The sequence below is a fragment of the Bufo bufo genome, chromosome 2 (genome assembly GCF_905171765.1).
Source record: "Bufo bufo chromosome 2, aBufBuf1.1, whole genome shotgun sequence".
Classification (NCBI taxonomy): domain Eukaryota; kingdom Metazoa; phylum Chordata; class Amphibia; order Anura; family Bufonidae; genus Bufo; species Bufo bufo.
The window spans coordinates 97,880,046-97,907,714 of record NC_053390.1 but is presented as its reverse complement, the minus strand read 5'-3'; the positions used below and the strand labels follow the sequence as shown (position 1 = coordinate 97,907,714).

Here is a 27,669-nt window from a genome sequence, read left to right as displayed (position 1 = left end):
TTTTTTTTGTGGATGATGGGTTTTCACAGTTTGGAAGACAGGGAATGCAATTGTACTCTCCTCCAGAAGAAAGAATAATGTCTCTCTAAAGCCACCTAGATTTCAAGGATCTTTAATAGGTTGGAAATTTACATAAAGGGTAGCTACCTGCAAGTGGTGCTAATGAGGCAAGCTTGTTCCTTTTGGAGGAAAGCTCATTTGCATACTTTTCCCAGGGACCATTGCCTGTAGGACTCCCTACACCAGCTGAGAACTAATACCCACTGTGAGGAAGACAGGGAAAGAAGCCATAGATATAACCAGTTGAGTAGAATTGTGTTAGCTGATATCAAGGATGATGGATGTAGGATGATCCTTATGAACCTCTCATACATCTAAGGATGGTGCATAAACACATGTAGATGTGTAGTATATTTGGTTGCACATTAATTGTCACTAGAGTGGTAAATAGTTAAATGGATATAAAATAATATAAAGAGCACTTTATTTTTTATGCAATGACCATAATGGTTAAATTGTACTTTATTTTTTTAGTGTACACCCAAATGTGGACCTGGATTTAAGCATCGAATTGTTCAGTGTAAAAGCAGTGACCTCTCCAAAACCTTTCCATCCACAAGCTGCGCTGAAGAAAGCAAACCCCCAGTCCGGATACGTTGCAGTTTAGGGCGATGTCCTCCTCCACGATGGGTTACTGGCGAATGGGGGCAGGTAGGTAACAACATAGCTATAACCTGAGCTCTATATGGGACTTGCAATTAGGGTATAGTTTGTCTGGAAGAGCAGTATGGTTCAGAAAACATGCACATGTGCACAGACTTAAAAAAGCTAAAGTACGTTAACATGATGCTTCACCATTGATAGATTTTGGCAGTATACTCAGAAGTTGTAGTATCTAGTCAGTGTTTAATATATTTTCCATATATTTTTGTTATTTTAACATACAAAGTGGCAAAAAATCTACTGTTCCTCTTCCTGCTTCTTCTGCCAGAACCCGCTTCTCCTTGATTGCCATGAGACAACAATGCATGGCTCTGTGAGTGAAGAAGGAGAGGCAGGCTCTGGAACCGAAATCAGAAAAGGGTGCACCGAATGGTTTGGGTCTGCCCTCAGTGCACTTAACGACTCATTTGCATATGGATTAAAAGTAGTTTTTTTTCCAGAATGAAGCAACGGATCACTAAGTCAAAGCTACCATTGCTTTTAACTGAGCTAGACCTACAAGGCAGTGTGCCTGGTTTAATAATGAATTTCCTGGTGATAGATTCCCTTTAAAGGGGTTTTCCAGGCTGGAAATCGACTTTAATAACACACATCTTAGGGTACTTTCACACTAGCGTTTTTCTTTTCCGGCACTGAGTTCTGTCAAAAGGGGCTCAATGCCGGAAAAGAACTGATCAGGTATATCTCCATGCATTCTGAATGGAGAGTAATCCGTTCAGGATGCATCAGGATGTCTTCTGTTCAGTCATTTTGACTGATCAGGCAAAAGAGAAAACCACAGCATGCTACGGTTTTATCTCCGGCAAAAAAAAACTGAAGACTTGCCTGAATGCCGGATCCGGCATTTTTCTCCATAGGAATGTGTTAGTGCTGGATCCGGCATTCAGAATACAGGAATGCTGGATTCGTTCTTCTGGTCTGCACATGCGCAGACCGAAAAAAAGGTGGAAAAAAAAAATGCCGGATCCGTTTTGCCAGAAAGACGGATTCAGCATTTTTTGAATGCATTTTTTTGACTGATCCTGATCAGTCTTACTAATGCCATCAGTTGGCATACGTTTTGCCGGATCCGGCAGGCAGTTCCGGCGACGGAACTGCTTCCCGGATGACTCTGCCGCAAGTGTGAAAGTTGCCTTAGCTATTGAGAACCCTATTAGATAGAGAATTATGGGTTAATAAAAGGGAAAACAAATTGAAGTAGCCAGTAGTTTTTATAAAGCTGGAAAATCTCAAAATCACAAAGTTTCAAACAGTTCAAGAGCAGAATTCCTGTTTCTTGTTAAGTGATTCATTTGTTTGTAGCTTGAGATGTCTCAGACTTCAATGTAAGTTGTGTTAGGTGCATTTAATGACTTGACGCCCTCTTCTTCTGTGTTCATTAGTGTTCTGCACACTGTGGTCTTGGCCAGCAGATGAGAACAGTGCAATGTCTCTCATACACGGGGCAAGCGTCGAATGATTGTCCAGAAACGGTTCGCCCTCCGTCAATGCAGCAGTGTGAAAGCAAATGTGACAGCAACCCGATTTCTAACACAGAGGGTGAGTGTTTGCCGCTTTTTATCTGTAGTGCCTGCTCCAGAGAAGGATCTGTAAGTGAGGTTAGTTAAATACTTCATAAAACAGACGCGAGACAACGAAAAACATGCACATTACTGGTTTTCATTTCCTTCAACATGGTGAGTCAAGTGGGACCTGGAGTAGACTAAACTATTTAATGGCTGCATGAAGTCTTTATAAAATACTTCAAATATTACTGCAGCCACAAGCAGCAGATTTATGAGAACAATGGAGGATGCACGAAGGGTCGGAGCGTTCTATGCAGAAAACCTCAGACTCCCCATCTTTGCAGTGCAATATTGTCTTTCTATATTGCAGTGCTCTGGTTATACCGCATAGTTACCTACTTGTTTAAAACCTTGTGTATCTGTGTGTGTGCCATGATTTAAGGGGTTCTCCGGGAATTCAGAAAATGAAAATACTTAAATATTACTTTATTATAAATATATTCCCAAATACCTTTCATTAGTTATAATGGCTTGTTTTGTCTGGGGAGCAATGATTAGGAGAAACAAAATGGCTGCCGTCCTATTAGTGCACACAAAGCCTGTCCTAATCACACAGCAGGACAAGTTGCTTTGCAACACTGAGATAAAGAGCTGCCACATCTTCCTCTCCTACTTGTCAGGAATTATGATCCTGAATACAGATGATAAGTTCTTAAGCTGAATCTCTGTAGGAATTTAGTTCATGAGGAGACATGAAGTACAGAGAGGATGGACGGAACAGGCTGTGGTAATGTGGGGCTGTGGTAATGGAGACTGCGTACAAGTGCTGCTGCTCATTAGCCACATCTGCTCATGAACGCCATTCCTACAGAGATTTAGCTGAAGATCATATTAAACTGTATTCAGGATCATAATCCCTGACAAGCAGAGCAGAGAGAAGGATGAGGCAGCTCTTTAGCTCAGCGTTGTGAAGTAACTTGTCCTCCTGTATGATTAGGACAGGTTTTGTGTGTACTGATAGGACAGCGGCCATTTTGTTTCCCCTGATGATTGCTCCCCAGACAAAACGAGCCATTATAACTAATGTAAGGTATTTGGGAATGTATTTATAATTAAGTAATATTTAAGTATTTTCATTTTCTTAATTCCTGGACATCATATAGTACACGACAGTCTTTTAACAAACCTAAAACCAGCCCTGTACCTCACATGGATCCAGAGATTTACCCATTCATTGCTCCAATTGCTCTGCTAGATTGCTCTTCAGCCTGGCAGCTCAGGGGGCGTTTACTTTATCAGGGGACCTGTCTTTTCTGCTGCAGCTGGTGGCAGTTGAAGGATGGACCTGAGCATGTGCGTCAACCTCAATGAGCTGGATACAGAATTTTGAAGAAGAGCAAACAGCAGGTGGCGTTCGTACTGATATTGAGTTATTCAGTTAATATCTCAGTGGCTGTACTAAATTTTGAAATACATGCAATTACAAAGTCTTCAATTCCAAGTGCAGGTTTGAAAAATGTAAAATATTTTTTGTGGGACAACCCCTTTAACAGTCTAGTATCACCCGATTATAAAGGGGAAAAAGGGTTTATAGTATATATATATATATATATATATATATATACAGTATATATAAATAACAAATACCGCAGCAGCACAGTCAGACAGTGTGCACTGGGTGCAATTCCTCACAGAGGTCGGCTTCTCCTCCACGATATGTACTTTCCAAAGAATGAGGCAGCACTTCCAGATTTCGGTGGCAGGGTGTAGACCCCAAAAAACTTTATTCCCAGCAACGTTTCGGCCTACTCAATGAGGCCTTTGTCAAGCTGACAAAGGCCTCATTGAGTAGGCCGAAACGTTGCTGGGAATAAAGTTTTTTGGTGTCTACACCCTGCCACCGAAATCTGGAAGTGCTGCCTCGTTCTTTGGAAAGTATATATATATATATATATATATATTTTATACATTGATTCAAAATGCTATTTCATAAAAAGTAAAACAAATCCCAGCCTGATGGCTATAACAGATGCATATGCAAATGCACTCTCATCATTCCTGGTTGTTATAAGCAATTTTTTTTAATCATAAATAACTGGAATAAGGGGTTGTCAGAGTTATGCAAAATTGTGGGGCAAAGCCAGGGACTGTGATAACATTACAAAACAACCAATACTCACCCGTGTGATCCCCACCAACTTCCAGCGCTGTCTCTCTGATCTTTGTTAACTTGGCTGTATCGGTGATGTGCCCATACACACGTGACCACTCCAGTCAATCACTGGTGTCAGAAGACTGCTGAGACAAGTGATTGGTCATGTGTGTGTGTATATGGGCTTATTAGTCACAAGTAAATAAAGACCGGCTACCACTGGAAGCTGGAGTCAAGCAGATGTTGTTTCTTTTGTTGTCATCACAGTACCTGCCTTTTCCCACATTTTGCATTACATGGACAACCCCTTTAAGCGGTTAGTTTATATTTTTTTGTTAGAAATGAGAGAAGATCGTAAGGTGCCCCGCTTTTGAATTCAGCTGTACTCTCTGTGGTGGAATTTGGCTTCCCCAGCGACAACAGCTTAATGCCAGCCTCATGGTCATCACCTCATCGCCACATCAGCTTCATTTAAAAAAAAGACGTTGCCTTAGGGAAACCAACCCTTTAAAGAGGTTCTCTGCTTTAGACAGTTCTTAGAAAGGTCCTTTGAAAATGAGCCGATTTAAAAATGTTACCTTGCTGGGACCTTCAGTGACCAGCTATTATTTTTAAGGAAATCTTAGCAGAAAGTGGAGAAATGACAGACCGTGACCCTGTCAGTCAAGGAGAGGGAGGGGCTGACAGAGGAAGCAGGAGGAGCATGGGTACACTGTGTGGCATGGACCCACCATCAGGCCACTTAAAGGGGTTGTGTTATCTCAGGCAATGGGGGCATATCGCTAGGATATGCCCCCATTGTCTGATAGGTGCAAGTCCCACTGCTTATGCATGGCCACCACTCCCATTCATTCCTATGAGGCTGTCGAAAATAGCCGAGCATTGCCTCGGCTATTTCAGTTGACCCCATAGAAATGAAAGGGAGCAGTGGCCACGTAAGTGTGGTGTGCTCCCATTTGTTTCTATGGGGATTCCGAAAATAGCCGAGCGCGTGGCTTGGCTATTTTCGGTGGGCCGTAGGAAGGCTTGTTGGTGACCGGACCTGGCACTGCTGGCCACCACTTTGCCGGCCTCTTGTTAGGCTTCTTTTTAGAGATAGGTGAGGGTCCCACCTCCGGGACTTGCACCTATCAGACAATTGGGGCATATTCTAGTGATATAACCCCATTGTCTGACATTGGAATACCCTTTTGACTTCTCATTTGCATATGAATTAGAAGTACTTTTTCCCAGAATGAAGTAAAGAATTAGTGAGTGAAAGGTATCATTACATTCAGTTGAGCTAGTTCTAAAGGCATTGTGCCTGGTGTAACTGAATTTCCTGGTGACAGACTCTCTTTAATTTATGTATTTGGAGCCAGTAGAAGGAGTGCAGAATCTGACACGTTTGTTGTAAGGTTTCCATTACATTTCTGTTGAAAGTAAAGTGTAGACAGTGATCACCGCAGGATTTTTATGTTACCCATAAACATTTGTGAAATATACATAACCACCACAACCACAATATGCAAAGCCTCCTAAGTCCTACATATCAAGTAAAGTCTGCTCAGGCCACAAATTTTGGGGAGCTTTTATTTTTTGCTTTATTACAGGGTACACTGCAAAAATGACAAATACGTGATGGTTCTAAAGTGTCTGACAACTCTACGTGCAACTATATTGCCATCCAGATATCTAAAAATTATATAAATCTATTAAAATTATAATAAACATTTAGCAGCAAGACATTGGGGGGAATTTATCAATCCCCCATGCCAGTTTTCTGGTGTAAAAAATTCACAGACAATTGTGTATGAGACTTCAAATTTTGTGCAAGTGGATTTTCTCCGCCACCTCCGCCGCTTTCCCAAAAAGGGGGTGGCGAGAGGTGAGAATGGGCAGGGTCAGCAGCCCTGACATATTTATCTTCTTTTAAAGCAAGAAGACTGAAATCTATGCCAGCTAAGGGTTGGCGTAGATTTCAGTTTAGGTGCACGGACTGCCGGAGGATGCACTTAATTTATGACGAGGAGTGCGCCTCCTCGTCCTAAATTAGTCACAGCATCCAGCAGCGCACGGGAATATCATAGACCGACGTAAAATACTTCTCTATGATAAATGTCCGTAGAAGCCGTCCATACCTAAAAAAACACAGGGGAGAATTTATCATAAACTGGCGTTATGTCCCCTGCGCTGCTGTAGGATGCGCTTAATTTATGACTAGGTGTATGCTTCGACATAAATTAGGCGCATACTCCTGCATTCCGTGCTCCTAAACAGAAATCTACAGCAGTTTGTAGCTGCCGTAGATTTCTGTATTCATTTAGGCTCGAAAACTGAAACCACTGGAACCGCTTCCTGTTTTGGGAAAGTAGTGAGGGCAGCACAGAAACACTACTAGCAACAACATTTTGTCGCAGTGTCATTTAAAAAGCAGCAAACACAGGGCTTGTAACTTTTTTACAAGGAACAATGTCTTGGGGAGAATGATAAATTCCCAGTACCAGTACTTCAGCACTATAAAAGAAAAACACATAGCCTGTCATTGGAAACATGTTCATAGTGTCATGTACACTGCAAAGCCATGACACAGAGTCTGTCCATACAGCTTCGTAATACAGAGTCCCAGCCACCATGCTCCTCATGCATGCAGCATGCCATCATTTTTGCCTGCCAGATGCTAAATGAAGTCACAAAAACTAAACTCTGTATGCCTAGGTACCATAGGGTCCATATGAAGCATATGGATGCTCTATTACAGCCTCATACAACACAGAATTTGAAGAGCATTCAGATCCCAGAATGGTCACCTTTGCGGTTTCATATATCTGTCCATAACCGCAAACAAATGAACATCTCACCAGCATTAGTTTGGATGTTTAAACCATGTTTTTAAACCTAAAAATCTTTACGTTTCATTGCATGCGGTTGCTGGATACCTATCGTTGTGGTTCTTGGACTGCATTTCGTCCTTCTGTTTTACATCTGTGTATTTACCAGGTATTATTAAAATTAAAAAATGACTTCAATCTTAAAACCAAAGATTGGCACAACTATAAAAAGGTCTGTGAAGCATATGATCACTACTGGTAAAGCTGCCACCCTCACTGATGATGATCGGGTGAGCATTGGAGCTGTGCGTGACTGATCAATGCAGGGGCCCGGCTGTGACTGACAGCCAGGCCTCTGCTGTGTCTGCCGGCGTCGCTGTAAATGCTGGGTCTCACAGGCACACTGTCAGTGTTAAATTGACCGTTTCAATGTAGTACAATAAAGCTTGTATTTTACTACATTGAAACAGGGATCAGACCCTGTAATGGGACAAAAAGAAAAAGTGGTTAAAAAAAAGTGTTTTATAAAAATGTAAAAAAATAAACATTTACAGTAAAAAAAAGTGCCCCTTTTCCTTCATCAAGCGATAAAAAATAAAAATAGACAGCATTAAAAAAAAAATGCTTTTTATTGTGTAAAACTGAAATAAATAGACATATTAGGTATCGCCGTGTCTGTAATAACCAGTTCTATAAAAATATCACATGATCTACCCCCTCAGGTGAACGCCATAAAAAACAAACTGTGCCAAAACAGCCATTTTTTGTCACCTTTCCCCAAAAAAGTATAATATTGAACGATCAAAAAAATCTTATGTACCCAAAAATGGTACCAGTAAAAGTGTCAACTCTTCCCTCTAAAAACGAGGCCCTACACAAGACGCAGAAAAAAAAAAAAAACTCATATGTACCCCAAAATAGTATCATCAAAACTGTCACCTTATCCGTAGTTTCTAAAATGGGGTCACTTTTTGGGAGTTTCTACTGTAGGGGTGCATCAGGGGTTTTTCAAATGCGATATGGCATCTTAAAATTATCCCAGCGAAATCTGCCCTCCAAAATCCATATATTGCTCTTTCCCTTCTGTGCCCTGCATATGGGGCGTTTCTGTAAACTGCAGAATCAGAGTAATAAATATTGAGTTTTGTTTTGCTGTTAATCTTTGCTGGAAAAAAAATAGATTAAAATGGAAAATCTGCAAAAAGTGGAACACCTAAAGGGTTAACAAAGAGTGTAAAATCATATTTGAATAACTTGAGGGTTGTAGTTTCTAAAATGGGGTCATTTATGGGTGGTTTCTATTATGTGACTTCAGAACTGAATTGGTCCTTTAAATGGTTTGGATCAGTAAAAGCATTCCAAAATTATTACCACACAAAGTGGCCCGGTCCTTAAGGTGAAAATTGGCCTGGGGTAGAAGGGGTTAAAGAAATCAGCTGTGTACCAAGACGTATTGGCAATGCTCCACGGTATGGAGGCTTAGTGGGTTCTCTTTCCCTGGGAGATACCTCTTTGCCTTTAAAGGAAAGGGATAAACAATGGTTTCAGATCTAAAAGTGCTCGCTCATCAGAGATCATTTCAAACCATAATGCAGAACAACATGATGGTTATTTCTGCTCTAAATTAAGCAAAGATTTTTCTGTTAAAGTAAAAAAAAGTTGAGCTCAGGTAACTGTAAGACAGAGCTTGCATTTAAGACACAGTCTCTATTTCATCATGGCACAGTTCTGTAGAATTAGGATTTTCCAGGATATTACTGTACCTGCATCTTTGGTTCAAAGAAATGGAATTTACCAGACTCGTAAAGTCATATCTTAAAAATCTTTCTCTCTCTATCCATTGTGTTAGAAATACTGTAGACGCTATCAGACATTTTGCCTATAAAACTCCTCATAAGAACAGAAAGTTTCCAGTCTCGGTTGAAGTAACCATTCAAGGAGCGACAATGGAGAGCTGATATTTCCTTCCCTGGTGTGATCATTATTTTGTGAACTCTGTAGCTCTCCTTAGGTTCCTTTCTTAATTCCTTTGTCACATTCATCTCACCATAAAATGCAGGATATTGACTTGTTCCCAAGCTTCGAACAATTGGTTCTGGATATATCATGATAAGCTTTGCTACAAGAGTAATTTATAGCCCTTTATAACACCCCAAATGTAGCAGATGCTTTTACGTTTGGCCGTTCTAGAGGATGTTTTTATGGTCCAATTTCAACCAATATAAGTGGACTTTAAAGAGGAATTTAGGTCATCTCTCTGAAAGCCACAGATGGTTTAAACCTTAACTAATGGAACTGACATGTAGAAGTGCTGGTGTCCTGTACAAATCCACCAGGAAAATAACTTACTTTGTTCTTATCCTATTCAAGTCCAGGGAGAATTTCCATTCAGCCTGAACCACAGGAGTAGCATATTTAAAAAAATGTAATTGTGATTTCTTTGATCCTCTGAATAATGAGCCGAACATTACAAGAGGTCACTGATACAGTTCTCACACTTCCTCATCTTCCAACATCCAACTACAAAAAGAACAAAAAAATTATTCTCCCCAACAACAAACAAAAAGTCCAAAAAGGTAATTTATCAAGCCTAATTATGATTCTGAATTAAATAAAAAAGGATTTTATATATATATATCTCCGTATGCTGTCCGAGTGTAGAATGGACAGCACACTAATGTACAGTGACACATGGTCCATGCAGAGAAAATAGCCAAATGCAATGTTTTGGTCTGATTTTCATGCTAGACTCACCCATTTATGTCCCCACTTCTTTCAGTCCAGGTCCCCACTTCTTTAGTAGGTCCCCACTTCTTTCAGTCCAAAACGTATAAAAAGGGGTTAGGGTCCGCGCTGCAATAAAAGAAAGTTTAGGGGTAACACAAAAAATCACTAGTTCTTTTAATTCCGCTTCCTCCAATCTCCTTATCCTTCCTCCTTCGCAGCTTCTTAGTCTCTGAACCAAAGAGCGGTAGTGGGTATGCTTCTCAGGCCTTCAAAGAGAGTATCAACATAGCACAGACCCGCAGGTAAAATAGTTCCCACTTCTTTATTATACTTACAAGATCGTAATCTTGAACATCACATAGAACATACGATAAAGCTTTATCATATAAAGAAGCATGAACTATTTTACATGCGGGTCTGTGCTATGTTGATACTCTCTTTGAAGACCTGAGAAGCATACCCACTACCGCTTGTTGGTTCAGAGACTAAGGCCCCTTTTACAAGGGGGTCGCGGAAGAGGTCCGGATGCGTTGCGGGTGCATTGCGCACACAATTTCAGTCAGTTTTCTCTGCGATTGCGTTGTTCAGTTTTTTCCGCGCGAGTGCAAAGCATTTGAATGAGTTTTGCACGCGCATGCAAGAAGAAGAAAGAAGCCGATAACGGCTGCGCAATCAAGTGGATGCGGTCAGTAATTTTTTTTAATTCTATTTTTAACCCTGAAGGGACATTTTATTTAGCATTCTGTATTAAAGAATGCTATTATTTTCCATTAAAAACATGCTATAATAGAAAATAAGAAAAGTGAATGGACCTCATCCCTATTTAATAACATCATCTCCTAGCAACCGTCCGTGAAAATCGCATTGCATCCGCACTTGCTTGCGGATGCAATGCGTTTTTCACGCAGCCCCATTCACTTCTGTGGGGCCTGCGTTGCATGAAAAACGCAGAATATAGAACATGCTGCGATTTTCTGGCAACGCACAAGTGATGCGTAAAAAACATCGCTCATGTACACAGCCCCATTGAAATGAATGGATCAGGATTCAGTGCGGGTGCAATGCGTTCACGTCATGCATTGCACCCGCGCGGAAAACTCGCCCGTGTTAAAGCGGCCTAAGAAAGCGAAGGAGGAAGGATAAGGAGGAGATTGGAGGAAGCAGCATAAAAAGAACTAGTGATTTTTTGTGTTATCCCTAAGAATTCCTTTACTGCAGCGCGGACCCTAACCTCTCTTTATACGTTCACCCATTTAAGTCAATAGGTCCATGAAAAATAACTGATAGCGCATATACAACATCTGTTTTTTTACAGATGGTTCCTAGGAAACATTGGATGGATTTTCCTCTGTTTCTGGGATGTGAAAAACTGATGACATAACTATGCGATACGGATAGAGAAAAATGGACAAGCGGAGTGCAGTCACAAACAATACTGATTCAACACAGATGGATGGATTTTAGTTTTACGGCACTCGACTGAATAGGCCCTTAGTATTTAGATACTCTCCATGTGAGGAGATCATGAAGTTCTGGTTCTTTAGACCAGCTCTTACAGTCAGGTCCATAAATATTGGGACATCGACACAATTCAAAAATTTTTGGCTCTATACACCACCACAATGGATTTGAAATGAAACGAACAAGATGTGCTTCACCTGCAGACTGTCAGCTTTAATTTGAGGGTATTTACATCCAAATCAGGTGAACGGAGTAGGAATGACAACAGTTTGCATATGTGCCTCCCACTTGTTAAGGGACCAAAAGTAATGGGACAATTGGCTTCTCAGCTGTTCCATGGCCAGGTGTGTGTTATACTCTCATTATCCCAATTACAATGAGCAGATAAAAGGTCCAGAGTTAATTTCAAGTGTGCCATTTGCATTTGGAATCTGTTGCTGTCAACTCTCAAGATGAGATCCAAAGAGCTGTCAATATCAGTGAAGCAAGCCATCAGTAGGTTGAAAAAAACAAAACAAACCCATCAGAGAGATAGCAAAAACATTAGGCGTGGCCAAAACAACTGTTTGGAACATTCTTAAAAAGAAGGAACGCACCGGTGAGCTCAGCAACACCAAAAGACCCGGAAGATTGCGGAAAACAACTGTGGTGGATGACCGAAGAATTCTTTCCCTGGTGAAGAAAACACCCTTCACAACAGTTGGCCAGATCAAGAACACTCTCCAGGAGGTAGGTGTATATGTGTCAAAGTCAACAATCAAGAGAAGACTTCACCAGAGTGAATACAGAGAGTTCACCACAAGATGTAAACCATTGGTGAGCCTCAAAAACAGGAAGGCCAGATTAGAGTTTGCCAAACGACATCTAAAAAAGCCTTCACAGTTCTGGAACAACATCCTATGGACAGATGAGACCAAGATCAACTTGTACCAGAGTGATGGGAAGAGAAGAGTATGGAGAAGGAAAGAAACTGCTCATGATCCTAAGCATACCACCTCATCAGTGAAGCATGGTGGTGGTAGTGTCATGGCGTGGGCATGTATGGCTGCAAATGGAACTGGTTGTCTTGTATTTATTGATGATGTGACTGCTGACAAAAGCAGCAGGATGAATTCTGAAGTGTTTCGGGCAATATTATCTGCTCATATTCAGCCAAATGCTTTAGAACTCATTGGGTGGCGCTTCACAGTGCAGATGGACAATGACCTAAAGCATACTGCAAAAGCAACCAAAGAGTTTTTTAAGGGAAAGAAGTGGAATGTTATGCAATGGCCAAGTCAGTCACCTGACCTGAATCCAATTGAGCATGGATTTCACTTGCTGAAGACAAAACTGAAGGGAAAATGCCCCAAGAACAAGCAGGAACTGAAGACAGTGGCAGTAGAGGCCTGGCAGAGCATCACCAGGGATAAAACCCAGCATCTAGTGATGTCTATGCGTTCCAGACTTCAGGCTGTAATTTGACTGCAAAGGATTTGCAATCCAGTATTAAAAAGTGAAAATTTGATTTATGATTATTATTATGTCCCATTACTTTTGGTCCCTTAACAAGTGGGAGGCACATATGCAAACTGTTGTAATTCCTACACCGTTCACCTGATTTGGATGTAAATACCCTCAAATTAAAGCTGACAGTCTGCAGTTAAAGCACATCTTGTTCGTTTAATTTTAAATCTATTGTGGTGGTGTATAGAACCAAACATGTTAGAATCGCGTCGATGTCCCAATATTTATGGACCTGACTGTATGTATCATATTGGAAAGTGAGCACACAGTCTAGCCAGAGAGTTCTTTTATATAGTGGTCGGTATGTGCTACACATCCTATAATGATCTGGGATAACTTTATGCAGTTTGGTAGGGCAGGATGTAAAGTGCCTGTTATGAGCAAAATGTCTTCTCAATGCACTTAAAATATTAGGTTTATATAAAGAATGTTATGCCCTCAGTGTCTGAGAGGTGTGGGTCCCACCTCTGGGACCTGGACCTATCCTTATAACAAGGCCCGCAAAGTGCAGGAGGGCACACCTCACATGCACGGCCTCCCTCTATTCATTTCCATGGGACTGCCGAAAATAGCCAATCGGTGCGTTCTGCTATTTTTGCAAGTCCCATTGAAATTAACGGGAAGCGCTCTGCACAAGCACGGCCACCACTCCATTCACTTTTGTGGGGATTAAGGAAATAGTGCGCACTGCTCCGTTATTTTCGGCAGAGGTGGGACCTGCACCTATCAGACATTATGGGCTTATCCTAGCCTTTTGCCCCCAATGTCGAAGATAATGCAACCCCTATGAGGATGCAGCACCATTTTTCAATTCTGATATCTGATTAATAATTCTAGAATGACTTTACTATTATTCTGAGGTGGCTTTTTCAGGACATTGTACTTTATGTATAGTGCAAAATTTTGGTCAATATATTTTGTTTTTAGTTATAAAATCCAAAAGTTTGGTCTATATATTTTTTTTGTTAGAAAACCCAAAATTTAACAAAAATTTGGCAAAGTTTAGAATTTTTAAAATTTGAATTTCTCCGTACAATGTACTTGTGCTTGATGTGCTGAGAGAAGGCCATCAGATACTGATGACTTTACCCCATTTTAGATACTACACTCACTAAGGAATGCAGTTATTGGTCTAGTGATGGTTTTGACCCCACAGGTTATTTTTAAGTTTTACTACTTTTGCATCATAAAATCACTTTTCTTATTAAATATCTTTTGTTTTTGTGCTTTCATAATCTAAACCCATAACACAGTTATAAAGGCAGCTGCATGAGGGCTTGTTTTTGGAGTACATATGACTTTTTGGTAACTTTTATACCACTTTTGGGAGTAGAGGTGACAAAGAATGGCAAATTCGGTAGGTTTTTTGAACCCTTATTTTATGCCGTCCACTTTGCGGGATAAGTGACGTGATCATTTTATAGAGCAGGTCATTATGGATTTGGCAATCCCAATTATATGTAGTATATATTTTTGTCCCATAATAAAAGACTAGATCAGGGTAAAGGCAATTTTTTTTTTACTTGAAATTTTTGTTTTGTTTTTAGGAACAATTTTTTAGTCCCACTAGTGTGGACTTGAACTTACAATCGTCCAGTTGTTGGTAAATACATTGCAATACAGTACTTCTCTATTGTGATTTATTTTACTTGTTAGTTTACTTGACAGTTCACCTAGTAGACCCTGCCTCTGGCAAGGCTTGATAGGCTTCTGTACATGGCAACGGCAGAGGCCATTGTTAGGCCTCTGATTGCCATGGCCACCGTTGGTCATCACAGGGGGCTTAATTGGGTATATAGGGGGGCCCCTCCCTCTGTAAACCACTTATATGCAGTGGTCGCTATTGACTGCGGTATCTAAAGGGTTAAACACCGCGGTTGGAGTTATCTCCAGTCACAGGTGTTGTGGTAGAACTTCAGCTGTATGATACAGCTGATAACCTACTCTAATGGCTTTGATACTGTATCTCCAAGTACCTCCAATTTTTCCCTTAGAACATTCCTTCTAGGGGAGAAAACTGCTTCCTGGAGGCACTTTATGGCAGCATAGAGTGTGTCTACAGGTCCATATTACTTTATAGGGTCTCCATGTGCTACTGGAATTTTCTTATGTTTGTCTTGTAGTCGAACATTACATATCCATTCATCTAGATGTATTAAAATTTGATGTGTTAAGAAAATTCTCTCATAAACATGGGCCATAATGTCTTGGTTAAAGTTGTCTCATTGAAAGGATTATTTCAAGACCTGGCAATGCTTAACTTATTTTATGTATTGTTTCCTCTTATATTTTTCAGAGTGTAAAGATGTGAACAAAGTGGCTTATTGCCCGCTGGTCCTGAAGTTCAAATTCTGCAGTCGAGCATACTTCAGACAAATGTGTTGCAAAACTTGCCAAGGACATTGACCCATATCACAGCAGGACAAAGAGAGGGTATTGTTATCCATGGTCAAAACAGCGTCCCCTCCTCGGAAGGACAGAGAGGAATGAGATGGATGTCCTTGAAATGAGATAACCCTGTGTACAACATAACCACTCGTCAGCCCCTACTGACAGGATTTCAATAGTATTTAACTTCTGTGAAGTGAATTTATTATCCAAAGTGCTGGACACCCCAACAAGGAGGAAAGCCAAATTGGAACAATTTCAAACAGTCGAACAGAGCAGACTATGGAACGTTTGTGTTCGCCCAACTACCACATTTGCCAAGCTTACCTCCTTGAACCATTTTTATTATGGACTTACAAAATGACACTGAATCAATTTGTATTTAAACTTTTTATTTTTTTTCTCAAATGTAGCTTTTATGACTTGGTCTAAAAAGAGAGAGAGAGAGAAAATTCTTACGTCATAGCTAAAAAAATTATTAATATTTTATCTCAGTTTTACGGCACCACAGTTTAAGTTATAAGAAGGGCTTTGAAATGTTATTTAAAAAAGCAATTATAAATCAAAAACTAAAGTAAGTGTATTTTGTTATTCTGCCTGAATTCTTCAGCGTTCTCCTTTTAATACTGCTGTGAAGCAATTTACGTATATAATTAAGATATATGGTATACAGTTGTCAGTATTCAGAGGTGCATCATTGAACGCCTGCACGTAATATACCGGGGAATAAATTTATAGCAATATATGGGTGTAGGTGGAAAAAAATTGTTTAAGAAAGAATTTTTGAATGTCTTCAGATTATACAGATCACAGTGGACCTCAGTTACAAGGGTCTGTTGCCCCCACTTTTGAAACCTAGTGTGTTTATGCATTTGGACTGCAATGGGGAAGCACAGAAACGCATATAGAAGTATGTAATAATAGTAAAACTTTTTGGAAACATAAAGGGGGATGTTTATCAAGACAGGCGGTACTATACGCCAGTCTTGATCCCCTGTGCGCTGTAGTAAGACGCGCCTAATTTAGATGCCTCAATAAATTAGACGCATCTCTGCCACTCCATGCGCCAGAAACTCAAATCTACCCCAACTATCGAGTGGCATAGACTTGAGCTATAACTTACGCCAGTTTCTGGCATAAGTTATAGTAAATCATGTGCTAGGTTCCACTCCTCCTGCTAAGCCCCACCCCTTTCCCCGCCACTTCAGAAAAGTGTCGAAGGTGAAAAAATCACAAGTTATGGTGCTAATAATTTGCTACTTTTTTAGGGAGACCCTGCACTCTTGTTTATGGGCCGTGTCTGATATTGCAGCTCATCCCTTTTCAAGTAAATGGGACTGAACTGTAATGAGGCTGAAGTGCAATCACAGACACAGCCATTGGACGAGAGTGACACCATTTCTAGGAATTTCTTTTAAACTCGGACAACCCCAAAGATTTGCGGTTTTACAAAAATTTTACCAAAACTGCAATGTGTATAAGCTGACAGACTGTGTTTTTTGTTCTGGCAGGGGCATATAACTATCCTCCAGGGGTACTCCCAACATGTACTTGTGCATAATACAACTGTTTTAATACAGTGCAATGTCTGCCGTTTTGTAACTGAAGTCCACTGCCTGCAGTCAGCCATTTTGCTAATGTGAAAAATATAAGAGAGCAGTTGTCATTGGTGCTATCTTTCTTATTAGGTCATAAAAATATGTATATTTAAACAGGTTTCAATTTTTTCTACATGACTTTAGTTTTCATTGTCTATAGTCCACTGCATAGTTCAGTGAGAAGTATACATATTTCTGGAACAAAATCTTTTTTTTTTTTATTTAACTGCTACCGATTTGCCGAGTACCCTGGTTGCCTATCAACATGCTGCCATCTTTGTATGTAGCAGTCAGAGAATGAATAACACTCATATCACTTTCCATAAAGTCTTACACCATGGAGAAGATGCATTGTGGGCTCAAAGAAGTTAGAATCTAATACTTTTAATCTTATGCAGTCACATATATTCGGTAGAGTGGTCAATGTGGGAATCGTTGACCTGGCTAACTTGAGTTTTCTGATGTTCCTCATTGCTCTACTTCTGCTAGAGTAGACATAATATATTGTAATCGTATACACCGGCACCTCACTTTCTAGAATAAATCCTATAAACTAATATTTGTAAGGCAAGACTACTTAGATTCCTTTAATCAGCTTGTCTTATGAATATTGGAGCATATATTCACTATATTACACCAGAATATAGTGAAGTCCTAAAGCACTTTATTGTCTATGTGCTCCATGTACATCAGTTTGTGACCTTGGGCAATAATTATAGGGGTTTCCTGCTGCATCCCTTTGACCTGTCTAGCACATGTTTAGGTTATATTATGCTTTGAAATGGTTAGACTTTGTTAAAGAGGACCTTTCACCACTCCTGACATTCCTGTTTTAATAGCTTCATGTATTCCCCATGTAATAACAATTCGGAAGCATCTGCTCTTATGTCTCTATGTTGTGCCATTCCTTTATTATTTCTACTAGAAGTTATGAATGAATTGCTATTAGCCTTCAGTAAGGGTACAGAGGGGCGGTAACCAGTTGGGGGGGGGGTGTACCTGCACAGACTGACTGTATCCAATCAGTGCTGCCATTTTCAGACTGTGCAGGTACACACCCCTAACTGGTTACCTCCCCTCTGTACCCTTACTACAGACTGCTAGCAATTCATTCATAACTTCTAGTGCAAATAATAAAGGAATGGTACAACATACAGACATAAGAATAGATGCTCCAGAATTGTTAATACAGGTGAAACTCCAAAAATTTAAAGATTGTGCAAAAGTTAATTTATTTCAGTAATGCAACTTAAAAGGAGTTGCATTTATGCAGCTTAAAATTAGAATATTGTTAAAAGGTTCAATATTCTAGGCTCAAAGTGTCACACTCCAGTCAGCTAATTAATCCATACCCCCTGAGCAAAGGGGACCTGAGATTGTGACTTTGGGGTTTCATAAGCTGTAAGCCATAATCATCCAAATTATAACAAATAAAGGCTTGAAATATCTTGCTTTGCATGGAATAAGTCTATCTCATATATTAGTTTCACCTTTTAAGTTGCATTACTGAAATAAATGAACTTTGCACGATATTCTAATTTTTCGAGTTTCACCTGTATGTGGGGAATGCATGTAGCTATTAAAATAAGCAGGTCAGAAGTGGTGAAAGGTCCTCTTTAACCCTGGCAAAATGGCCATGATAGCTATGCTGGATCCAATTTCTAGTAGATACAGATAATTTGAGACAAACCGCATTGCACTGTATTTTTGTAGTTTGGATGCAAAAATAGCGCTTCAGATTATCAAATACAATATATGGAAACTCTGACGTGCAGGCAATAACACGTGTCAATAGAGCCTTACACAAGTATTTCAATAGGTCCTAATTTTTTAATACAGCAAAGGGGGCGACATATCTTGTATGATTTGAAAAATAACTTGGCACAATTACTACGTCATCATGTATGGTAGAGAAAACTATGTAACCAATCAGTCAATTAGTGGAGGAAGACTTTATAGTATTATATTGTTATTGAATATCAAGCTCATAGCTCCAAATAGCTCATAAAATTGAAAAAATAAAAATAAAGGAAATGTGTTATCAGAAAATGACTCATAGTTTAAATTATGTTTTTGTCAAATATATATTTTTTTGATTTTTTTTGGTGACATTTGTTTTAATTTTAAGTCAGTAAAAAAAAAAAAAAAAAAATTGTGCCTTTTTTGCACTGACCGCTAGAACAAATAATATGTCAAGACATCCTGTACATATAACTTTCCAGTAGCCATCGCATTATCATCACAGACAGAATTACAATTACCTCTGTAATAGATAACAGGATCCACCGTTCCCAATAGGTGATATCACAGCTTATCTGCTCCTTCCTGAGCTCTGCACAGGTCACACGCCTAGAACAATTTCTTATAGTCCATTCATTATGTCTATGGCCCATGTGGCTGCTCTCAAAGAACATGAAGTCTTGACATAAATTAGGCTTAATGGCCAATGTGAAAACTGCATGAGTTTAGAATTAATTTATTTTTTTAAACAGACATGGAAAGTAAAAAAAAATTAAAAATAAAAAAGTAATCAAATATTATCAAGAGAATGTTTAACATAAAATCTTGTTTTAAACAATAGGTCATTTTCTAATTATACATTTCCTACCTGCTTGATGATCCCAATTTAGTTAATTTGGCTATGTGGGGTTTCTCTTTAACCAGGCATTTCACTTTCAAAACGTTTCTATATTTCAGTGACGGTCAAGGATGAGTAATTGAGCTAAAGCTAGGTGTTAATTAATGTGTTAATTGTATGTTTTTTGTTTTATCCATTTATTATTTTGAAGAAACACAGAAACAACTAATGTCTATGGACACTCATTTTTTTTTTTAAACTTACAGGGGTTGTCCGGGTTCAGAGCCAGGTATACCCAGACATACCCACATTTTCACCCAGCCCCCCTTATATGAGCAATGCTCTCCTTTGCCCTGCACTTAATCGCAGAAGGCAAAGCCTCTTTTTAGGAGTTCTGGTGACGTACCAGGCTCTCCATAGGGACTGCTAGGTGGAGGGTTCCGCCCAGCAGTGTATTCGGTGATGTCATTGGCACTAATGGGCGGGCTTTAGCACTGCTCTAGCCTGTAAAAAGGCTAGTGCAGCGTTAAATCCCGCCCATCAGTGCTGGTGACGTCACCGAATACACTGCTGGGTGGAAGCCTCCACCTAGCAGTTTAAAAACGTAAGCAAAAAAGCCCTTGCCTTGTGTGATCCAGCACAGGGCAAGGGAGAGCATCGGGGCATGAAATGCCTGGGTGAAAATGTGGATATGTCCAGGTTCAGCTCTGAACCCGGACAACCCCTAGACGGCTCTAACTTTTTTTTTTTTTTTCAATGGACTGATAAACATTTCTATAAGAATCTAAGCATCATTGCCTTTAAAACTTTTTATACACCCCTTGACAATGCTATCTAAATTTAGAAATTAGTCTCCAGCCTCGGGTTTCTGAACTTTACTGGTTGTAATAAGTAGTTTTTTGGACATACTCTTCTATCATACATAAGGGACCTAACTGTAATTTGATTGCATGGTGATTGCTGCAATCAATCAATTGATGGTAGTAATTTAAAAAATGTTGTGATGTAGGAGAGCTGATGTTGACTTGTGTGTTTTCCGCAGTTCTGCAGGCCTAACCTACTATGTAGCCCCAGAGTTTACTTGGATGCCCTTTACAGCCCAATACCCATTACTGAAGAGTCTTGGGTGCTAAAATGGTTCGTATTGCCTTGGTAGTAAATTTAGTGCAATACAGGACTCCCCTGTAATAGTATTGTATCTATGTAGTTCAGGTAAAACAATTTCATTCGAAGTAGTTTTACAAAATCCAAGGTCATATTTATTGCTGCTTTGTTTTTTTTGCCTCTTTTATGCTAGTCGTCAAAGCGGATGCTTCAGCAGTATTATGGAGCCCACCCATATGCCCCAACATCACACAATGATGTTACAGATTGTTTGCTCTTTATGAATTAAAAGTTCAGGAAAGTGAAATAAATGTGTTATGTTCATTATCTGCATTTTCTAATGTGAATTAGCAAAAAATAAATGAAAATATAGGAAATAAATTAGAATTGTTCCATGCACATACACAATTTGTGACAATCCTGATAACTCTGATGCTACCTCTCGGCACAATGTTTCATATAGGACTGAAAAGATTACTTATTTTGCAGTTTGATACTGTTTTGGTGTCCAGTCTAGAGGTGTTTGATGCTGGATTGCCTTTGATGTAAAGAGTATAATTTGTGACTTGAGGGCCTGTTTGCATTTATTGGCAAGTTTAATTTTATTATAATTATTGTTATTATTGTATTTTAGGCAAATAACTTGTTTAAAGTTGGAAATTTTTTTACCTCAAAGGAATGGAATATAAACTGTTTATGCCAATATATTTTACTTTATCTTTGGTGCTGATACAATAGCATACAGTGTCGTGTATTTGGAGGGGACCGAGGTTTGCTTTTAAGGACCTGAAAAGTCCCGAAATGTTGAAATGAAATTGTAACGAGACTGCAAAAAAATTATCTAAAGTCATAAAAATGTAACTTTACCCAATATGAAAGAGTATGAAAGATACAGTTATGCTGCTACAGAATAGTAACATGGTACAAGAGCTATTTTTTTATTTTTACATTGGAACAAAAGTAAGATGTTTCAAATTTTTGAGGGTCATGGGCCCAGGTAGTTTTAGGAACTGGAAGTATTGTGCAAAAGATATTTTTGGTGCTAAGGCTTCCATTCCAGTGTTGGCAAACATATAATTCTTAATGGTGCATACATCTTAAAATGATCAATTTCATTATCGACTTTATTAATCGAGTGAACGTCGTATAGCTATCATTAACATAACAGAATGGAATTACCCATGTATTATTGTGATTAGTTGCTTTTTATTTTGTACTCAGTATTAATTTGGTACACTGTTACTAAAATGTTTGGCTTTCTTTTTTTTGTAAATTATATCCTAATTTATTACCATGTTTCCTAACACGTTCTCCATTTGTTGTGTTTAAGTATTTGTAACACGGTTACATGTGACACCAGACACCATTTAAAATAGATATAATTGTAAAATAAAAAAACAGGAACTTTTAAGAATGATCGCATGGCGAAGCTGTCATCTCAATTTATATAACAAAATACAAATGGGAAATGTCTATGTTTAACTGATAATATCAGGGGTGTAAACTTTCATTCATGTCAACCGAGCAAGTGCTTCTTTTTTAACTTAGAGTGTGTTCACGTGTAGAAGGTCAAATGGGACTGACTGACCCATATGAGGTTTCTGGACCCCCTCTTCACTGTTCCAGGAGGCCCCCAGCCACACATGCTACTACAAACACTACAACTACATATTATTTTGGCATCATGAACAGGATTTGATAAGGGATAGGAGTAGCAGTTTCCTCCTGGGGCAAAAACCTGGCCGATAGAGGGTGGGCTGCCCTTGATAGTGAGGTGCAGAATGACAGGCAGGAGACCAGAGTGGAGTTTGAACCAGGTTAACTGACAGTCTTTACTTGAATAGTAGATACAGTACTAAACACTTCCACACAAGATGTAGGCACAAAATCTTAGTGCAACTGTTCCAACATGGTAATGGCTGAATCGTGGATTTCCTCCAGAGTTCTCTGAGAAGCCACCCCTCACAACTTCTTACACATGGGGCTAGCTTAGGGGTGTACATAAATCCAAAAATGTCTTTACAATTTCTTTAGCGAGAGACAGATTCCACTAAGCAGCACTGCAAGCTGCAAACTGATATGAGTGGGAGACGGAAGCTTTTAAACCCAGTTGAAAGCTATGAGGTCTATTAGCCGTAAACATGTGTTACCCTCACAGATTAAAACCCTGCACTCCCTCCTTCAGCTGCTCAACAATCTTAGGGCTTCTTCAACTGCACTCAGTCTCAGTGTAGTTCCTTAGGGTCAAAACTGACTGACTACTGAGTGACAGGATTGGCAGTAGCTCATTCAGCTGCCTTGGTTCAACACACACTGACTCTAACTCACTGAACCCAAAGGTAGGCCAATTTAAATAAAATAACCTTATTTGTAGTCTTTTTCAGGATCACACAGAAGTAGGTCCTCTTCAATAAATGGACAACGTTTTTACCAGATCCAAGCCGCCCACTTTTCTTAAATAAGAGTAAGATGAAGGGGAATCGGCACGATGACTTTCTAGTGGTAACTTTAGCTTGAGTTCAATGTTCACACAAACTTTACAGTCAATCACTGGAATTCATTACCCAGAACAGCCTTTTCCACCTAGATCTCCTCCTAGATCTAAACTCAAAGACACAAGTAGGAAACCCAAAAGTGAAGTACTGCCACTCTGGGGTAAAAGACACAAATAAAATTAATAAAAAGGAATAAAATTCATGTGCATATCCGTAAAACCAATAGAATCGCAGCTTCACTTCAGACTCGCCCAACCTGGGTGACACACTGCTTCTTCAATGGCATAACTGTTCCATCCTTTGTCAGTCCTTTAAATACCACCTCTTTCATCTTGTCCATTTCCATATAAACACAAAAGTAAATATCCAACACTTCTTAACAACTACAATTGCAAGAAAAAGTATGTGAACTCTTTGGAATGATATGGATTTCTGCACAAATTGGTCATAAAATGTGATCTGATCTTCATCTAAGTCACAACAATAGACAACCACAGTCTGCTTAAACTAATAACACACAAAGAATTCAATGTTACCATGTTTTTATTGAACACACCATGTAAACATTCACAGTGCAGGTGGAAAAAGTATGTGAACCCCCAGACTAATGACATCTCCAAGAGCTAATTGGAGTGAGGTGTCAGCCAACTGGAGTTTAATCAATGAGATGAGATTGGAGGTGTTGGTTACAGCTGCCCTGCCCTATAAAAAACACACACCAGTTCTGGGTTTGCTTTTCACAAGAAGCATTGCCTGATGTGAATGATGCCTCGCAAAAGAGGTCTCAGAAGACCTATGATTAAGAATTGTTGACTTGCATAAAGCTGGAAACGGTTATAAAAGTACCTCCAAAAGCCTTGCTGTTCATCAGTCCATGGTAAGATAAATGGATAAAGTTCAGCACTGCTGCTACTCTCCCTAGGAGTGGCTGTCCTGTAAAGATGACTGCAAGAGCACAGCGCAGACTGCTCAATGAGGTGAAGAAGAATCCTAGAGTGTCAGCTAAAGACTTACAAAAGTCTCTGGCTTATGCTAACATCCCTGTTAGCGAATCTACGATACGTAAAACACTAATCAAAAATGGATTTCATGGGCGGATACCACAGAGGAAGCCACTGCTGTCTAAAAAAAACATTGCTGCACGTTTACAGTTTGCTCAAGAGCACCTGGATGTTCCATAGCAGTACTGGCAAAATATTCTGTGGATAGATGAAACCAAAGTTGAGTTGTTTGGAAGAAACACACAACACTATGTGTGGAGAAAAAGAGGCACAGCACACCAACATCAAAACCTCATCCCAACTGTGAAGTATGGTGGTGGGGGCATCATGGTTTGGGGCTGCATTGCTGCGTCAGGGCCTGGATGGATTGCTATCATCGAAGGAAAAATTCATTCCCAAGTTTATCAAGACATTTTGCAGGAGAACTTAAGGCCATCTGTCCACCAGCTGAAGCTCAACAGAAGATGGGTGTTGCAACAGGACAACGACCCAAAGCATAGAAGTAAATCAACCACAGAATGGCTTAAACAGAAGAAAATACGCCTTCTGGAGTGGCCCAGTCAGAATCCTGACCTCAACCTGATTGAGATGCTGTGGCATGACCTCAAGAAAGCGATTCACACCAGACATCCCAAGAATATTGCTGAACTGAAACAGTTCTGTAAAGAGGAATGGTCAAGAATTACTCCTAACCGTTGTGCACGTCTGATCTGCAACTACAGGAAACGTTTGGTTGAAGTTATTGCTGCCAAAGGAGGTTCAACCAGTTATTAAATCCAAGGGTTCACATACTTTTTCCACCTGCATTGTGAATGTTTACATGGTGTATTCAATTAAAACATGGTAACATTTTATTCTTTGTGTTATTAGTTTAACCTCTTAAGGACACATGACGTACCGGTACGTCATGATATCCTGGTACTTAAGGACACATGACGTACCGGTACGTCATGTGTTGTTCCGATCACTGCCGCCCGGCCGGCAGTGATCGGAACCCGGTGCCTGCTCAAATAATTGAGCAGGCACCTAGGCTAAATGCGCGGGGGGGTCCCCATGTCGGCGATCGCGATCGCGGCAAACCGCAGGTCAATTCAGACCTGCGGTTTGCTGCGATTTCTGCAGTTTCTGGTCGCGGGGATCAGAAACTTTATATGCCTAAAATAACATTTTATTAACCCCCCCCTGCACCCCCGAATGATTTTATGGTGGCGGGAGGTACAGGGGGAGGGTTGCGGGCGGTGCGGCAGGCGGGATCGCGATCCTCCGCCCGCCTCCCCTTGTAAAATCGTTGGTTTCTAGTGGGTATACCAGGGTGCCAGCACATTGCTGGCACCCTGGTATAAACGGCTGACATCTGCGATGCGATGTCAGCCGTTTAACCCTTTCCATACAGCGGTCCGTACGGACCGCTGTATGGAAAAGGTTAACAGCGCAGGGAGCTCCCTCCCTCTCCCATCGGGGGGCTGCTGTGCCTTTGCAGCCCCCCGATGGGGAGGGAGAGAGCCCCCAGACAGCCCCCCGACAGATCCCCTCCTTACCCTTCCCGTCTGCGCAGTTCTGAGCAGACGGGGAAGGTTCCCATGGCAACAGGACGCTTTCTCAGGCGTCCTGCTGTCCATGGTGCTGAACAGATCTGTGCTAAAAGGCATAGATCTGTTCAGACAAGTGTAAAATACAGTGCAGTACAATATATATTGTACTGTACTGTATTATACAGACATCAGACCCACTGGATCTTCAAGAACCAAGTGGGTCTGGGTCAAAAAAAAAGTGAATAAAAGTGAAAAAAAAGTAAAAATCAAAAAACACATTTATCTCTGATTAAAAATGAAAAAAATAAAATTCCCTACACATGTTTGGTATCGCCGCGTCCGTAACGACCTGATCTATAAAACGGTCATGTTACTTTACCCGAACGGTGAACGCCATAAAAATAAAAAATAAAAAACTATGATGAAATTGAAATTTTGCCCACCTTACTTCCCAAAAAAGGTAATAAAAGTGATCAAAAAAGTCGCATGTACGCCAAAATTGTAACAATCAAACCGTCATCTCATCCCGCAAAAATCATACCCTACCCAAGATAATCGCCCAAAAACTGAAAAAACTATGGCTCTTAGACTATGGAAACACTAAAACATGATTTTTTTTGTTTCAAAAATGAAATCATTGTGTAAAACTTACATAAATAAAAAAAAGTATACATATTAGGTATCGCCGCGTCCGTATCGACCGGCTCTATAGAAATATCACATGATCTAACCCCTCAGATGACCACCGTAAAAAAATAAAAATAAAAACGGTGTAAAAAAAGCAATTTTTTGTCATCTTACGTCACAAAAAGTGTAATAGCAAGCAATCAAAAAGTCATATGCACCCCAAAATAGATGCCAATCAAACCGTCATCTCATCCCGCAAAAAATTAGACCCTACTTAAGATAATCGCCCAAAAACTGAAAAAACTATGGCTCTTAGACTATGGAGACTCTAAAACATTTTTTTTGTTTTAAAAATGAAATCATTGTGTAAAACTTACATAAATAAAAAAAATTGTATACATATTAGGTATTGCCGCGTCCGTGACAACCTGCTCTATGAAATTACCACATGATCTAACCTGTCAGATGAATGTTGTAAATAACAAAAAAAAAAACGTGCCAAAAAAGCTATTTCTTGTTACCTTGCCGCACAAAAAGTGTAATATAGAGCAACCAAAAATCATATGTACCCTAAACTAGTACTAACAAAACTGCCACCCTATCCCGTAGTTTCTAAAATGGGGTCACTTTTTTGGAGTTTCTACTCTAGGGGTGCATCAGGGGGGCTTCAAATGGGACATGGTGTAAAAAAAAACTGTCCAGCAAAACCTGCCTTCCAAAAACCGTATGGCATTCCTTTCCTTCTGCGCCCTGCCGTGTGCCCGTACAGCTGTTTACGACCACATATGGTTTGTTTCTGTAAACTACAGAATTAGGGCCATAAATAATGAGTTTTGTTTGGCTGTTAACCCTTGCTTTGTAACTGGAAAAAAAATATTAAAATGGAAAATCTGCCAAAAAAGTGAAATTTTGAAATTGTATCTCTATTTTCCATTAAATCTTGTGCAACACCTAAAGGGTTAACAAAGTTTGTAAAATCAGTTTTGAATACCTTGAGGGGTGTAGTTTCTTAGATGGGGTCACTTTTATGGAGTTTCTACTCTAGGGGTGCATCAGGGGGGCTTCAAATGGGACATGGTGCCAAAAAAACAGTCCAGCAAAATCAGCCCTCCAAAAACCAAACGGCGCACCTTTCACTCTACGCCCCGCTGTGTGCCAGTACAGTAGTTTACGGCCACATATGGGGTGTTTCTGTAAACAGCAGAGTCAGGGCAATAAAGATACAGTCTTGTTTGGCTGTTAACCCTTGCTTTGTTAGTGGAAAAAATGGGTTAAAATGGAAAATTAGGCAAAAAAATGAAATTCTCAAATTTCATCGCCATTTGCCAATAACTCTTGTGCAACACCTAAAGGGTTAACGACGTATGTAAAATCAGTTTTGAATACCTTGAGGGGTGTAGTTTCTTAGATGGGGTCACTTTTAGGGAGTTTCTCCTCTAGGGGTGCATCAGGGGGGCTTCAA

At 39.9% G+C, this 27,669-nt stretch overlaps 1 protein-coding gene across 3 annotated transcripts in view; it reads left to right on the top strand.

Moving 5' to 3' along the window:
• ADAMTS6 (ADAM metallopeptidase with thrombospondin type 1 motif 6) overlaps nucleotides 1–17,735 on the top strand; it is a 272,216-nt gene extending 254,481 nt beyond the window's left edge. For all 3 annotated transcript variants that reach the window (XM_040421333.1, XM_040421334.1, XM_040421332.1), the window contains 3 exons: nucleotides 535–711; nucleotides 2,106–2,262; nucleotides 15,181–17,735. In XM_040421333.1, coding sequence (XP_040277267.1) covers nucleotides 535–711; nucleotides 2,106–2,262; nucleotides 15,181–15,290 — 444 coding nt within the window. In that variant the 3' untranslated portion in view covers nucleotides 15,291–17,735. The remainder of the gene's footprint in view (nucleotides 1–534; nucleotides 712–2,105; nucleotides 2,263–15,180) is intronic.
• The last annotated feature ends 9,934 nt before the right edge of the window (nucleotides 17,736–27,669 follow it).